This window comes from Macaca fascicularis, chromosome 1 (assembly GCF_037993035.2).
Source record: "Macaca fascicularis isolate 582-1 chromosome 1, T2T-MFA8v1.1".
NCBI classification, from domain to species: domain Eukaryota; kingdom Metazoa; phylum Chordata; class Mammalia; order Primates; family Cercopithecidae; genus Macaca; species Macaca fascicularis.
Genome location: NC_088375.1, coordinates 210,906,345 through 210,922,471, shown reverse-complemented (window position 1 = coordinate 210,922,471; position 16,127 = coordinate 210,906,345). Strand labels below are relative to the sequence as shown.

The 16,127-nt window shown below is 46.0% G+C and overlaps 1 protein-coding gene across 4 annotated transcripts in view; it reads right to left on the bottom strand.

Moving 5' to 3' along the window:
- The window catches only part of IFNLR1 (interferon lambda receptor 1), a 33,123-nt gene extending 17,449 nt beyond the window's left edge, over positions 1–15,674 (bottom strand). For 3 of the 4 annotated variants that reach the window (XM_005544437.4, XM_005544440.5, XM_074016857.1), the window contains exons 1-2: positions 15,584–15,674; positions 9,246–9,369 (exon numbers count right to left, since the gene is read on the bottom strand). In XM_005544437.4, coding sequence (XP_005544494.2) covers positions 9,246–9,369; positions 15,584–15,641 — 182 coding nt within the window. In that variant the 5' untranslated portion in view covers positions 15,642–15,674. The remainder of the gene's footprint in view (positions 1–9,245; positions 9,370–15,583) is intronic. The other variant, XM_065527710.1, reaches the window with a different exon arrangement.
- Between the last annotated feature and the right edge of the window lie 453 nt (positions 15,675–16,127).

Sequence of the window (16,127 nt, the reverse complement as noted above, 5' to 3'; positions counted from 1 at the left end):
GCAGCCTCTACTCCTGGGCTCAGGTGATCCTCCTGCCTCAGCCTCTGAGTCAATGGGACCACAGGTACATGCCATTACACCCGGCTAATTTTCTTTTCTTTTCTTTTTTGAGACAGAGTCTCACTATGTCACCCAGGCTGGAGTGCAGTGGTGCAATCTCGGCTCACTGCAAACTCCTCCTCCTGGGTTCAAGGAATTCTCCTGCCTCAGTCTCCCAAGTAGCTGGGATTATAGGCAGCTATCACCACACCTGGCTAATTTTTGTGTTTTAGTAGAGATGGGGTTTTACCATGTTGCCTAGGCAGGTCTTGAACTCCTGACCTCAGGTGATCCATCTGCCTCGGCCTCCCAAAGTGCTGGTATTACCGGTGCTGGGATGAGTCACCACGCCTGGCCCAGCTAATATTTAAAAATGTTCTGTAGAGATGGGGTCTCACTTTGTTGTCTCAAACGAAGTGAGGCTAGTCTCAAACTTCTGACCTCAAGCAATCCTCCCACCTCACCCTCCCTAAGTGCTGGGATTACAGATGTGAGTCACCACACTTGGCCTTAAAAATATTTTTTAAAACAACTCATAGAAGAAAGAAAGAATTATAATGGAAATTAATAAATAGCTGAAAGTGAATGATCACCAAATAATACAAATAAAAACATATAATACAGCTAAGTAATACTTAGAGGAAAACCTATAGTTTTAAATACTTATAATAGAAAATAAGAAAGAATAGAAATTAATAAGCTAAGCAATAAATGATAAGAAGCCAGAAGAAACATGTCACAAAAACATATCCATGAACAGATCAAAACTGGAACCCTGACACTTCAAAATGGGCTAAAAGACAGTAAAAAGTGATACAGGACATGAAAGAACAATGTAAAACCTAATTAGGAAAACTCAGACACAGAAAAGAATTATATATGTTTCACAAAAGCAACACTCATTTCAGAAGTGAAGAATAAATCAGAAAGAATACAAGTACAAATTAACACAATAGATGATGTCTTAAAAGAAACAGAAGGCAAGAAGAAGGAAAGTTAAAAACATATATAAAAGCTGAAATTATAAAACTTCCAGAAGAAAGCATAGAAGAAAAATCTTCTTTACCCTGGGTCAGGTGAATATTCCTTAGGCCACCAAAAGCGTTAACTGTTGAAGGAAAAAAATCTAATATATTAGCCTGCGAGGGCTGCCATGGTAAAACACCAGAGGCAGGGTGCCTTCAGCAACAGAAATCTGGAGGCTGGAAGTCCAAGATCAAGGCATCAGCAGGTTTGGTTTCCACTGAGGCCCCTCTCCTTGGCTTGCAGATGGCTGTCTTCTGGCTCTGTTCTCACATGGCCATCTCCTTGCTCTGTTCTCACATGGCCGTTCTTCTGTGTATGTGCACTCCTGGTGTCTTCCTCTTCTTATAAAGACACCAGTCCTATTAGATTAGGGCCCACCCTTATGATCTCATTTTACTTTAATTACCTCCTTAAAGACTCATCTCCAAATAGTCACTTAGAGGTTAGGGCTTCAACATATGAATTTGTGGGGTAGGGTATAATTCTGTCTATATCACCTGATAAACTGGATTTTATCAAATTGAAATATTTTTCTCTTCCAAAAAGAAAAAAAAAAAACCACCAAAAAAGCCTAAAGAAAATGAAAAGGCCAGTCACTGGGGGAAAAAAATCACAATACATATACCGATAAAGGATTTATATTAATAGATAACTCAATAATAAGAAAACAAGTGACCTAATAAAAAGTGGACAAAATATTTGAATAGTCACTTCACAAAACATATATAAATGGCCAATAAGCACATGAAAAGATGTTCAACATCATTCATCATTAGGGAGTTATAAATTAAAGCCATAATAAAGTACTACTACATACTCACTAGAATGGGTAAAATGAAAAAGACTGATAATACTAAGTGTTAACAAGCACATGGAGTAACTAGAACTCTCATGTATTGTTGGTGGCAATGAACGATGGTACAGTCACTTTGGAAACAGCTCGACAGATCCCTGTAATAGTACACATTCATTACCTAATCTCCTAAATCCTACTCCTAGATCCATTTTCCTTCTCCCTCCCTCCCTCTCTTTCTTCTTTCCTCCTCTCTCTCTCTTTCTTTAGAGACAGAGTCTCACTCTGTCACCAGGCTGGGGTGCAGTGGCACAATCATAGCTCACTGCAGCCTAAAACTCCTGGGCTCAAAGGATCCACCCACCTCAGCCTCCTGAGATGCCAGGGCTACACGTGTACACCACCATGCCTGGCTAATTTTGAAAATTTTTTGTAAAGATGAGGTCTCACTTTGTTGCCCAGGTTGATCCTCCTAGATCTTTATCTAAAAGAAATGAAAACATATCCACACACAGACTTGTACATGAATGTTCACAGCAGCTTAATTCATGATAGCCCTATTATGGACGAATTGAATTCCCCCAAAATTCATATGTTGAAGCCCTCATCTCCAATGGTACTGTATTTTGAGATAAGATCTTTAAAGAGGTAATTATGGTTAAATGAAGTAGTAAGGCTGGGTCCCTAATCCAGTAGGACTGGTGTCCTTATAGGAAGAGGAAGAGACACCAGAGTGAACACACACAGAGAAAAAGCCATGTGAGGACACAGCAAAAAGGCAGCCATCTGCTAGCCAAGGAGAGAGGCTTCAGGAGAAACTAAACCTAACAATGCCTTGACCTTGGACTTCCAAACTCCAGAATTTTGAGAATATAAAAATCTGTTGTTTACCCAGACCGCAGTACTTTGTTATGGCAACCCTAGCAAACCAATGCAGATATGGGCACCAGAAATGAGGTGTTGATGTAACAAATACCTAAAAATGTGGAAGTGGCTTTGGAATTGCATAATGGGTAGAATCTAGAAGAAGTTTGAAGTGCGTGTTAGAGAAAGCCTATATTGCCTTAAAAAGACTATCGGTAGGAATATAGACATTAAAGGTGATTCTGGTGAGGTCTCAGGTGGAAAAGAGGAATGTGTTATTGGAAACTGGAGGAAAGGTGATCCTTGTTATAAAGTGGAAAAGAACTGCTTGAATTGTCTTCTAGTGTTTTGCGGAAATTAGAAGTTAAAAGATCATTGGCTAGCCATCTCAAAAATTATAATATAAAATAAACAGCAAAAAGAGAATTTAAAAGACATAAACTTGGATGCTTAGCTGAAGAGGTTTCTAAACAAAATGCTGAAGGTACAACCTGGTTTATTCTTACTGCTTATAGTAAAATGTGAGAGAAGAGATATATGAAAGGAATTGGTAAGCAAAAAGGAACTAGAACTTGAAGCTTTGGAAAATTTTCAGCCTATCCACATTGCAAAAAAAAAAAAAAAGAGAGAGAGAAAGCATGTTCTGGGGAGGACACTAAGGTTGTGGCTAGAACAACCTTTTGACAGAGATCAGAGGTGCAACTCATAGACTTAATCAGCCATTTAAGCAGAAATTAGAAATCCTGGTGGGATTATACCAGCAGAGGCACTGCCAGCTTTCACTAAAGGGGACGGAGATGGGACAGAATGAAGGAAGGCTGTTGGACTTCTAGGATTCTACAGGAAGGGACAAGAACTGGAGCTATTTGGCTGTGAACACACAATATCCTTCAAGAATAGGGAAAAATTACCTGGAAGATGATTCAGAGATCAGCAGGGTTGTCACTACCACCAAAGACCTGGAGGCAACACTGTCCCCTCCGTAGTTTCAGCAGGCTAGGCTGCTGCTAGCCAGTGACTCGAGGGTAGGGTTACCACCCAGGGCAAACGGGATGGGGCTGCCACCCCAGTGGGCTCAGAGGGCAGAGCACTGAGCCAAAGAGGGCTGTTCTTGAAACTTAAAATCTAATGGAATTTGCCCTGCAAGGTTTTAGACTTGCTTGGGACCTGTCACTCTTTCCTTCTTTCCTATTTTTCTCTTTTGGAATGGGGAAGTCTACCCCATGCCTGTCCCATCACTTTACTTTCAAAGCACATAACTTGTCTGGTTTCACAGGTCCATAGGTGGAGAGAAATTTGGCCTCAGGATGAGTAACACCTCCAGTCACACCCATATCTGATTTAGATGAGACTTTGGACTTCGAGTAGATGCTGAAATGGGTCAAGAGTCTTGGGGCTAGCCAGCTTCGTTGGCTCACGCCTGTAATACCAGCACTTTGGGAGGCCAAGGCAGGTGGATCACCTGAGGTCAGGAGTTCGAGACCAGCCTGGCTAACACGGTGAAACCCCATTTCTACTAAAAATATAAAAAATTAGCCGGGTGTGGTGGTGCACGCCTGTAATCCCAGCTACTCAGGAAGCTAAGGGAGGAGAATCTCTTGAACCAGGGAGGCGGAGGTTGCAGTGAGCCGAGATCACACCATTGCACTCCAGCTTGGGCAACAAGAGCAAAACTCTGTCTCAAAAACAAACAAACAAACAAAAAAAACAAAAATAAAAAACAGTTTTGGGGCTGTTGGAATTGGGTGAATGTATTTTGCATATGAGAAGGACACATATTTTGGGATTCTAGAGGGCAAGCATATAGCAGCCCTAGCAAATGAATACCTGCCCAGAACTGGAAGCAATCCAAATATCCACTGACGGGAAAATGGATTAACAAATGTCATACGTAGTCATACAATAGCATTACTACTCAGCAATAAAAAGGAATTAACTACGAATACATGTAGCAATATGGGTGAATTTCAGAAACATTATGCTGAGGGAAAGGAGCCAGACACAAAAGGGTACATACTATACGCATCCATTTATATGAAATTCTGGAACATGTTTAATCCACAGTGGCAGAAAGCAGAAAGCAGGTTACCTAGATCTAGAGGAGGCCTGAATGCAAAGTGGATGAGGGAACTTTCTGGGGTGATAGAGATGTCTTACATCTTGATTGTGGTGGTTGGGTATGTGGGTGCATACTTTTGTCAAAACTCATCAAATTGTATACTCTAAAATGGGAACATTTTATTCTATATACATTTTAACTCAATAATGTTGGTTTTAAAAGAAAATTGGAATTAATTCAGCAAGGCAGGCTATAATAAGAAATGTGTATTCTTAGTTACAAACATGTCAGCTAAAGGCAGACTAGAGTTTCAGGAAAAAATAAACGTAACCAAGAGGAAGGTTACAAATGAGATGTTGAATAATCTCACACATGAAAGCACACACTTTTTTAAAAAATCAAGAGTGAAACCTATTTCATTTAGAGAGCAGAATAGTAGATAGATAGACAGATAAAAGGCATGTGAAAGAAAAAGACAAATATTCTCTCCTTTTTCTTTAATTTGAGACGGGGTCTCACCATGTTGCCCAGGCTGGTCTCCAACTCCTGGGCTCAAGCGATCCTCCTACCTATGCCTCACGAAGTCTTGGAGTTACAGGTGTGAGTCACTGTGCCCAAAAGACAAATACTGAACACAGAAAAACAAGATTTAACATACAAATGATATGAGTCCCTAAAGACGAAAATAAAAGAAGAGAATAGAACAAATACTAAAACTATAATTTAAGAAAATTTTCCTAAAATAAAAATGACTTGGAACTATGTATTAAGCGAGAATATTGAGTACCTAAAAATATCAACTCGGAATGAATAAGCAATACCAACACACAGTCAAATAAAATTACTAGATTTTAAAGAAGAAGCAACAACCCTTTATTAGTCAGGGTTCTCCAGAGGAACAGAACTAATAGGTTATATGTGTATATGAAAGGGAGTTTATTAAGGAGAATTGGCTCACCCGATCACAAGGCGAAGTCCCACGATAGGCCATCAGCAAGGTGGGAAAGAAAGAAGCCATAGTGACTCAGTCCGAATCTGAAACCCTCAAAACCAGGAAAGCCGACAGTGCAGCCTTCAGTCTGTGACCAAACGCCCAAGAACCCCCAGCAAACCACTAACTTACGTCCAAGAGTCTAAAGGCCAAAGAACCTGGAGTGTGATGGTCAAGGGCAGGAGGAGCAGAAGGAAGCACCCCACATGGGAGAAGGAAGGAAATTGAAAGACCCAGCAAGCGAAGCTATCCCACCACCTTCCACCTGCTTTCCAGCCAGCCTGGCAGCCAGTTGGGTTGTGCCCACACTGAGCGAGGGTGGGTCTTCCATTCCCAGTCCACTGACTCAAATGTCAGTCTCCTCCGGCAACACCCTCACAGACACACCCAGAAACAAAACTTTAACAGCCATCTAGGCATCCTTCAATCCAATTGAGTTGACACGTAATATTAACCATCACAAACCCTTTGGGCAAAAAGAGCAAGAAACTATTAAGAGGCAAGTATATATGTTTTGGGATAAAGAAAATGAGTAATTATAGGTCATTCTAGTCCTATCATCTCCCCTGTCCTTGAGAAACAGGATTCTCAATGTGAAAGAAAGAAAATACAGATGTAACATAGAAGTCAGGAAAAAATCCTAAGGAACTAAATTCAGATGGGAAACACCATTATAAACTCATTAGGCATTTTATCTTAAAAATTATGTACATGTAGGCCGGGTGCGATGGCTCATGCCTGTAATCCCAGCATTTTGGGAGGCCGAGGAGGGCAGATCACTTGAGGTCAGGAGTTCGAGATGAGCCTGGCCAACATGGTTAAACCCCGTCTCTACTAAAAATACAAAAATTAGCCGAGCGTGGTGCTGGGCGCCTGTAATCCCAACTACTTAGTAGGCTGAGGCAGGATAATCTCTTAAACCCAGGAGGCGGAGGTTGCAGTGAGCCGAGATCATGCCATTGCACTCTAGCCTAGGCGACAGTGAAGCTCTATCTCAAAAAAAAAAAAAAAAAAGTATGTCTATGTTTGTGTCTATGTGGTATGCACACATCACCCTGTTCGCTGAAAAGACCAACGGCAATAGCTAAGTGGTGATCAGCATAGCTAGCATGCAGATTACAGTCTTCATAACCATTTCTTACTAAATGGAGAAATGGCCGACTGCAGGTTTTAGGTCAGGAGTTGTACCAGAGGGACCTGGAACATCTTGTCATAACAGACACCTGGGAAGATATTTGTTAAATCTGGAAAGATTTAACTTGACCGCTAGGGTCAAGTTAAAAGGACTTGCTTGATGAGGAGCAAGCTTGATGAGACTCCCACTGGGCAAAGATGGGGCACTTCAAGCTTCAGTGACCACAGTACGTCGCAATAGACCGAAACCACCAAATATATTTAAATGCTTGAGTTCATAACAATAATAATAAACTAGCGATCACCTTTGGGAGATGATAAGGAACCAATTCATTATCTTGAAAATTGATAAAGGAAAAAAACCAAGCATTTATCTTCTCTTGCCTATTTGAATAGTATGATTGATATCAAATACCAGATGAGAGAATACATCTCTTTATAAAATAATTCCAACTAACAAATGAAAAAAATTATATAATTAGAATATCACTATTTTACAACCCTCACAGTTGTTTAAAAAGTATGAAAGAGATGAAAAATATCATAGAAGTCCAGAGGATAGATTTTCTTTCTTTTTAGGATCGTGCTCTGTTGCCCAGGTTGGAGTGCAGTGGTGTGATCTCAGCTCACTGCAACCTCCATCTCCTGGGCTCAAGTGATCCTTCCCACCTCAGTCTCCCAAGTAGCTGGGAACACAGGCACACACCACTACACCTCACTAATTTTTTACATTTTTTCTGTAGAGACAGGGTTTCGCCATATTACCCAGGCTGGTCTCGAACTCTTAGACTCAAGCAATCTGCCCACCCACCTTGGCCTCCCAAAGTGCTGGGATTACAAGCGTAAGCCACCATGCTTGGTCCTAGAGGATAGACTTTCAACTCCTTAATAAATTTATTCCAGCCATACTACACCCAGCTGTGTGACTTTGAGCAAAATACACCCTTGGCGCTTCAGTCTCCTCCTCTGTAAAGCGACGTACTGAACTTGTCCTCACAGAGCTGTTGTGAGATTAAATTCATTACATGTGTGACACAGTGCCAGCCACACAGTAAATATCAGCTGTTTTCTGCCACCTGATAGTGCTCTAGCTTTTGAAAGCTCTCTTGCAGTCTGTCCCTGCCCAAGCCAGGCCCCCATCACTCACATGTGGATTCCACACATGGAGGGACAACGTGATGAAACAGGAAGGGCACAAGTGTTGGAGTCAGACCTGAGTTCCCCTTCTGGCTCCATGACGTCCTTCCTCAGACAAGACACAGCACCCTCTGAGCTCAATCCTCTCACCTCTAGAATGAGGAAAACACAGAGCCTGCCTGGTCACATTGGGAGAAGGAAGTGAAATATTCACCTAGGGCCCTTAGCCCTTGGCCTGGCACAGGATGGGTCCTGAGGACACGGTGTTCTCCTCCCCTTCCTGCTTTCCCCTCCTCACCAACTCCAGGAGAGTCCTCCCGAGCTTCTGCTTCTATCATCTCGCTGTCCTGCTAAAGAACTTCGAACGATTCCCATCTATGTTCGAAGATGGTGGATCTGCTTCCATTGTCAGATTTCTCTGGATTCGCCGTGGCCACCTGGGCTTCCAAATTGAGAATGATCCCATCGGGAAAAGTGTGACCATTCAGCCAGGCGCGGTGGCTCACACCTGTAATCCCAGCACTTCGGGAGGCTGAGGCAGGTGGATCGCCTGAGCTCAGGAGTTCGAGACGAGCCTGGCCAACATGGTGAAACCTCGTCTCTACTAAAATTACAAAAATTAGCCAGGTGTGGTGGCGCATGTCTGTAATCCCAGCTACTCTGGAGGCTGAGGCAGGAGAATCACTTGAACCCAGGAGGCGGAGGTTGCAGTGAGCCGAGATCAAGCCACTGCACTACAGCCTGGGTGACAGAGCAAGACTCTGTCTCAAAAAAAAAAAAAAGAGAGAAAAAAAGTGTGATCATTCAGGGATGCCTAATTGCCCAGGTAACAGCTCCTCTGCCGTGTATCTAGTTGCCTCACTGATCAGCTGGGACAGCTCCAAGCACCTCATCCAGCCACTTGAGAATTTCATCCTCTGGCCCCCACAGCTCCATCCATGCCCTACACCAACTTTCCTCCAAGACTTACCCCCGCCCCGGCAGACTGGTCACGTGTATGCTGCTCTTCGTTCAACATCTTCCCCACCACCAGACCTTTATCAAAAGCCTCTCTCCAAATGCCGGCCACATGCCATCTCCCGTGGGGCCCAGAGAGCTAGCCAATGCTGCCTACACTGGGTGCAGCTGTCCCAGGGAAGCCCCTCCAGCCCCCACCCGCCCCCTCAGTCTTCCCATCCACCAGCCGAGAGAGTCCTCTCTACCTCTGATAGGCCACAAAATAGGTCACATCCTGGGGGTTGCCAAGCCCTGGGAGCCACGTCAGGTACACGCTGAAGTTCCGGGAGAGCAGCGTCACATTCTGAGGAGGGGCCAGACGGGGCCTCCCTGGGGGAAAGAAAGGGGTCATGAAGCCTGTAGCTCCTGGCTGGTCTTGACTCAGGCCATCCCAAGCTGAGGGGCAGCACAAAGGGCAGGCAGATGCTCACTGAGTTTGAGGAACCAGGAGCCACTGACTGGCTGTACTGCAGCCCTTGGGCCATGAGAGAAGACCCTGCACCAGGAGGGGAGGCTCCTGTACGCTCTGGGACCCGTGGGTTCCAGCAGAATACCACGGAACAGGAACCTAATGGCCTCCAGGAGGGAGCAGCCTTGAGGCTATCAGGGACCAGGGGCTCTGTCCTGTTCTCAGCCACATCTCCAGAGCCTGCCTGCCATGGCCCCAGCACATAGTAGGTGCACAATAAATATCTGCTGAGTAAATAACATGGATTGCACCAAAGGCTTCCTGACCGGTCTCCCTGCTTCCAACCTTGTGTAAGGCAGATGACACAGCAAAGGTTGCTGCCTGGGCATTAGAAGTAGATGCCACGTTCAGATGGCCCAAGCCAGTGGCCAGAGATAAGAACTTAGAGGCATCTCTCCCTCCCGGCAAACTGGGCTCCCCATTTCCCACCCATTCCTTTAAAGGGACCATTCAAATATTTGCCCTCAAACTTAACCTGACCCACACTCTAGTCCCTTATATAATATACTTCCCATTGCCACAAGCTCTCACTTTCTTTCTGCCTGACTCTTCATTACTGCTTCATGTAGCCCAGCATGGAGGATGACCCCCCCTACTCATTGCGCCCTCCCTGCTCAGGATCTGTAAGTAATAAGCCTTTGAACTTGTTTCCCATTGAGGTGGTGTACTGAATTTGCACCTTCTGTCTCAGGAACCCGGGCCCAGCCCAGGCCTGGTTTTCCCTGGGTTGCCGGGAACACAGGCTGGCTCCCAGTGCCAGAGCAATGGTCAGACAGGCATAAACTTGGACATGGATCAGACAAGAGTCACAGGGACGTCTGCCAGTATAAACAAGTGTGAAGGACCCCCAGCCATGGGTTAGACAGCTAGGCCATTAGGCTGTCCGCCAGGTAAGAACTATTTCATGGGCCTGGCGCAGCGGCTCACACCTGTAATCCCAGCACTTTGGGAGGTCGAGGCAGGCAGAACACCTGAGGTCAGGAGTTCAAGACCAGTCTTGGCCAATGTGGTGAAACCTCATCTCTACTAAAAATGCAAAAATTAGCAGAACGTGATGGCACAGGGCTGTAATCTCAGTTGCTTGGGAGGCGGAGGCACAAGAATTGCTTGAACCCAGGAGGCCGAGGTTGCAGTGAGCTGAGATCATGCCATGCCACTGCACTCCAGCCTGGGCAACAGAGCAAGACTCCGTCTCAAAAAAAAAAAAAAAAAAAAAAAAAAGTATTCCATGAAGGGCACACTGTGAGTACCCACGCCCAGCTCGCCAGCATTGTTCATTAGGGCAGGCTTGCCAGCCAGTCTGCTACTGGAACCCTAATTTAGCTGGAGGCTCTCAAAAGCCCTTGTCCCAGGGTAGAAGATCACTAAATCCACATTTGCAGGCATGTTACTATGGAAGTTTAGATGACACCTGTATTATTTATTTCACAATTTCATTTTTGTACTCACATTTCAGATTTGTGAATACAGTTTTTTTCCCTGAAAATTCATTTTAACTTAAAAGTATGTTTTTAATTCCCCTGATGTAATTAATGGACTATGTGCATATTTATACCTAGATGTGCTTACATGTTAACAATGTATTTGCCTAGTTATGAGAATTTCACATTGGACTCCATAGTAGTAAAAAAAATAAATACAGGCCGGGCGTGGTGGCTCACGCCTGTAATCCCAGCACTTTGGGAGGCTGAGGTGGGCAGACCCCGAGGTCAGGAGTTCGAGACCAGCCTGACCAACATGGTGAAACCCTGTCTTTACTAAAAATACAAAAATTAGCCAGGCGTGTTGGTGCATGCCTGTAATCCCAGCTACTCAGGAGGCTGAGGCAGGAGAATCGCTTGAACCTGGCAGGTGGAGGTTGCAGTGAGCAGGGATCGCACCACTACACTCCAGCCTGATGACAGAGCGAGACTCTGGCTTAAATAAATAAATAAATACAACATCTGTCATATACATTTTTTTCTGTTGGTTTAAGAAAATATCTGACAGCTTTACCTACTTCTGCAGGTTCATCCAAGCCCAGATATTACTAGAAGAACATATTGACGTAGGGTATGTGTTATTTTGTTTTCAGTTCTGCTCTAGATCATAACTGTGTAAGAAACACTGTCATAATCAGTTATACTAAAATTCATGAGCCCAAATGTAAGATGAAAAGTCTGCACCGTAGTCTAAGATCACTGCCCTATCTATAATTACGTTCTCATTTTGATTTACAAAAGAGCTTTATGGTAGAAACACCAGAAAACATCTCATACTATTAAAAGGCTTTTTCCCCTTTTTTAAAAAACAAACAGGTCGGGCATGGTGGCTGATACCTGTAATCCCAGCACTTTGGGAGATAGAGGCAGGAGAATCATTTGAGACCAGGAATTTAAGACTTGCCTGGCCAACATAGTGAGACCCCATCTCTACAAAATAAATTTTTTAAAAAAATTAGCAGGGTACAATGGTGAGAGTCAGGAGGCTGAGGTGGGAGTTTTGCCTGAGCCCAGGAGTTCAAGGCTGCCGTGATTGCGCCACTGCGCTTCAGTCTGGCCAACAGAGCAAAACTCTGCCTCTAAAAAACAGACAAATATATAAAACATCTTGCCTTCAGTCCATTCTCTACATAGCAGGAAGGATTAAAAATGAACATCAGATCATGTTCCTCTTCTGCTTCAGCCCTCTAAAGGCTTCCATCTCACTCCAGGTAAACTCCAAAGTCTTTATTATTTTTGTTTTATTTCAAGACAGAGTCTCACTCTGCCACCCAGGCTGGAGTGCAGTGGCACAATCTCAGCTCACTGCAACCTCCACCTCCCGGGTTCAAGTGATTCTCCTGCCTCAGCCTCCAGAGTAGCTGGGATTATAGGCATGTGCCACCACACCTGGCTAATTTTTGTATTTTTAGTAGAGACTGGATTTCACCACGTTGGCCAGGCTCGTCTCGAACTCCTGACCTCAGGTGATCCGCCCACCTTGGCCTCCCAAAGTGCTAGGATTACAGACCTGAGCCACTGCGCCTGGTCTAAACTCCAAAGTCTTTACAATCACCACCAAGGCCCTACCCAATCTGACCCACCACCCCTCCCTTGCTCCCATATCTCCATCCACACAGGACTTTTTGCCTTTCCTGGAGCACCCCAGCCACACTCCCAACTCCAGGCCTTTGCACATGCTGTTCCCTCATGCTGTTCTCTCTGCCTTAACAGTTCTACCCCTGGATATCCACCTGGCTCACTCCTTTGCTGTTTTCACACTCCTTTGATGTCACTGTCTCGAGGACACTTTCCCTGACCACCTTTAACTGACTTCTATTCCCCTCCATGGCACATTTTCCTTCTCTGTTAATCCTCATCTTCTGAAATACGCATCTGATTACACCACTCCCCAGTTTCATGCCCTTTCCTTGGCCTCAGAATAAAGTCCACACTCCTTATTGAGGTGTGTGAGGCCCTGCCTGACGTGGCTTGGCCTGGCCAGGCCATCTTGCTGCTCTCTCCCCAACAGCTACCCTACAGGCTCACCAGGTAATCTTTCTTCTCTATGTTGCCAAACCACTGCATTCTTCTGGATGTTTTTAAACCCAGTTGTCTTTGCCTGGTATTCACCATCTAGTCTTTGAAATATTTGATTCAAATGTCCCTTCCTCCAGGGAATCTTCCTTGACATATCTACAAGGAGATGATGATGATGATGATAATGATGATGATAATAATAGCAGCTAAGGCTGGGCATGGTGACTCACGCCTGTAATCCCAGCACTTTGGGAGGCAGAAGTAGGCAGACCACCTGAGGTCAGGAGTTTGAGACCAGCCCGGCCAACATGGTGAAACCACGTCTCTTCTAAAAATACAAAAATTAGTTGAGCATGGTGGTGCATGCCTGTCATCTCAGCTACTTGGGAGGCTGAGACATGAGAACTGCTTGAACCCGAGAGGTAGAGGTTGCTGGGAGCCGAGATTGCGCCACTGCACTCCAGCCTGGGTGACAAAGTGAGACTCTATCTCAAAATATATAAATAAATAAAATAATAATAATAATAGCAGCTAATGTGTGCTGTGTTCTATGAGCCAGGTTCTGTGCTAAACAGTTTACCTGCACTTTCTCTTTTAATCCTCACCACATCCCCAGGAGGCAGGTATTCATTATAATAATTATAATCATTACAGGTGGGAAAACCAAGGCCCTCTCAGCTATTAAGTTGTAGAATCAGATTCAGGCCTAGTCAACTCCAAAGTCCGAGCTCTTGACCGTACTTTGTCCTCCAGGTTCTCATGGGGTCTATTCAGCTTTATGATTCCAACTATTCCATTTGTTGACTACTAGTCAAACAAGATCTGTTGACCACGGTATGCCAGGGATTTCAAAGAACACAGCTTCATTCCTGCCCTATAGGAGTTCATGGTCCCATGGAGAATTCAGGGCCCTGAAATGTCCCATGGGCCATGATGGAAATCCATACAGGTTGTAGAACGGCATCAGGGAGGGAGGACCCAGTTCTACGGATGGCTCTCCCCAGCCTGGGATGCCTACCCATGACCTTTTAGACCCAAAAGTGGGTGCCTGCTTCTACCTTATCCTGTGTCCTCTAGCTGGGACTGTATCACTACGAGGCTAGTGCTATTACTACTCCCAGCTTCTGGACTTCCTAACAGGTGACCAACAGGAGACCAGGCTGTTTGCCAGGTATCCTATCGGCAGGACAGTCCCCATATTCGAGCTAGGTCACAGGAGAAAAACAGCAGCTAGAGTAACTTTCCTCTGTGAAGCCTTCAAAGGATGCCAGGCACTAGTTTGGCTCTTTACACGCAAAACCTCAGTGATCCTTGGGACAGACCACCCTATGGGGTGGTGTCATTCATTCTGCTTCCATGGAAAGGGCACTAGACTTAGAGACAGATGCTAACTAACTTGCCTGAGGCTACACAGGAGCCAGTATTTGAACGTACATCTGGCTGTACTTACTCCTAAATCATCGCACCACAGTCAGTGTTGTGTATATTAAATATTCATCAGATGAAAGTACAAGAAGGTCTGGGCTTGACAGTGAAAGGGGAACAGAAGACCCCACCCTCCCTCCACACACAGGTACACTGCTCCTCATCAGCCACAGAGAACGCTGCTGTGGGCACTGTGGCCTGGGGCATCCCTGGCTGGCCTGGTGACCAAGTGGATGGACAGCCTATCCCAGGTGCCTACCCCAGAGGCCAGACCTAGCCAGGCTTGCTTCAGCCCATCTTCTGTCTTCTGTGTGCCTCACCTCTGCCGTCCTTCTTAAGCAATTCCCTGAATTGCTCAGAGCCTCAGTTTCCCCATCGGAAAAGTGACAATAATATCTACCTCCTAGGATGGCTGGACTGTGAGGCTTCTAGAATAATGTGGCGCCTGGCACAAAGAAGTTGCTCAATAAATATTGACTTTTATGATGATTGGATTACGCCCAGGGACCTTACCAGCTCTTCAAACTGTGAGTCCAAGACTAGGAAAATATCTGGGGGCAATTTCTGGACCTTCTCCTCCCTGCTTTGGTTGGAGTGGTGGGCGGTGAGGTTTGGTGGTTGGGTCCTACGGCAAGGAATTTTGTACCGACACCTTACTTAACAGTAGAGGTGGGGGAAAAAAGGTGTCTTGTTAGGAAGCAGGGCACAGGCGAAACCAGAGCTCTGTCCCACCGGAGGCCTGGCAGGAATGGGAAGGGACATCAATCGGTCCCACCTTCCCTACTGCCTACACTTTAGGGTCGAGTGTGGTTTTCACACAGGGATCAGTGCTTTCTTTAGGAAACATTAAAAAGCACTTTATTAAAAAAGAAGATGCAGTATAAAACTGTCGCTGTCTTTTTTCCTGTTCTCCTGAAGCTGGAAGCATTAGGAAACTGGATTAGTTTCCTGCGGGAGAGGAATTTCAAAGACCCGGTTCTGTTCCGTCCTGGGAAGAAGCTAACTGGGGGCGCGTAGGCAGGGCAGATTCTCACCTGGCTCGGGTGGCTGCGGACCCCTTGCCTGTCCCAGGAGCTCCGGGTCCGAGGGTGGGCGCGGCCCGGCCCGGGGAGCCCTCTTCCCCCGCCCTCCCGCGGCCCCGCGCCCTTACCTGGAGCGGCCTGCAGTAGGCACAGGAGCAGGGGGCCCCAGCGCTCGGGCCCCGCCATGGCCTCCCCGCCGCGGCGTCCCCGCCCGGGCCCAGGTCCCCGCCTCCCGCCTTCCTCCTTCTACCCCACCGCGGGCAGGTGACGCAGTCGGCAGCCAATGGCCCGCAGAGCCGCGGGCCCGTCCCTGCCGCCCGGGATTCACTGGGCGGGTCCCCGGGGACAGCCCCGCCGTGGGGAGGGAGCGCGCCGGCCCCCGCGCTCGAAACCCGCCCGTACCTCCGCTTCATCTGCGCTTAGTTTTGTTTTACTCAATTTCCGGGGAAAAAATATCAGTAAATCCGTGCACGTGGGAAGGGCAGGGGAGGGGAGGAAACCGGCTGATGATCAATAACCCACGGTCAATCCAGTGCTCCAGGATATGCCATTTGGGCAGGACTAGGGAGAGTTCAAGGCCGGTTTGGCTACAGCGGCCTCAGATGCCATTGGTGGGATCCGAGCACGTTTCCGAGCGCGTTTAGCGTTACACACGCGATTACCTTGAATGCC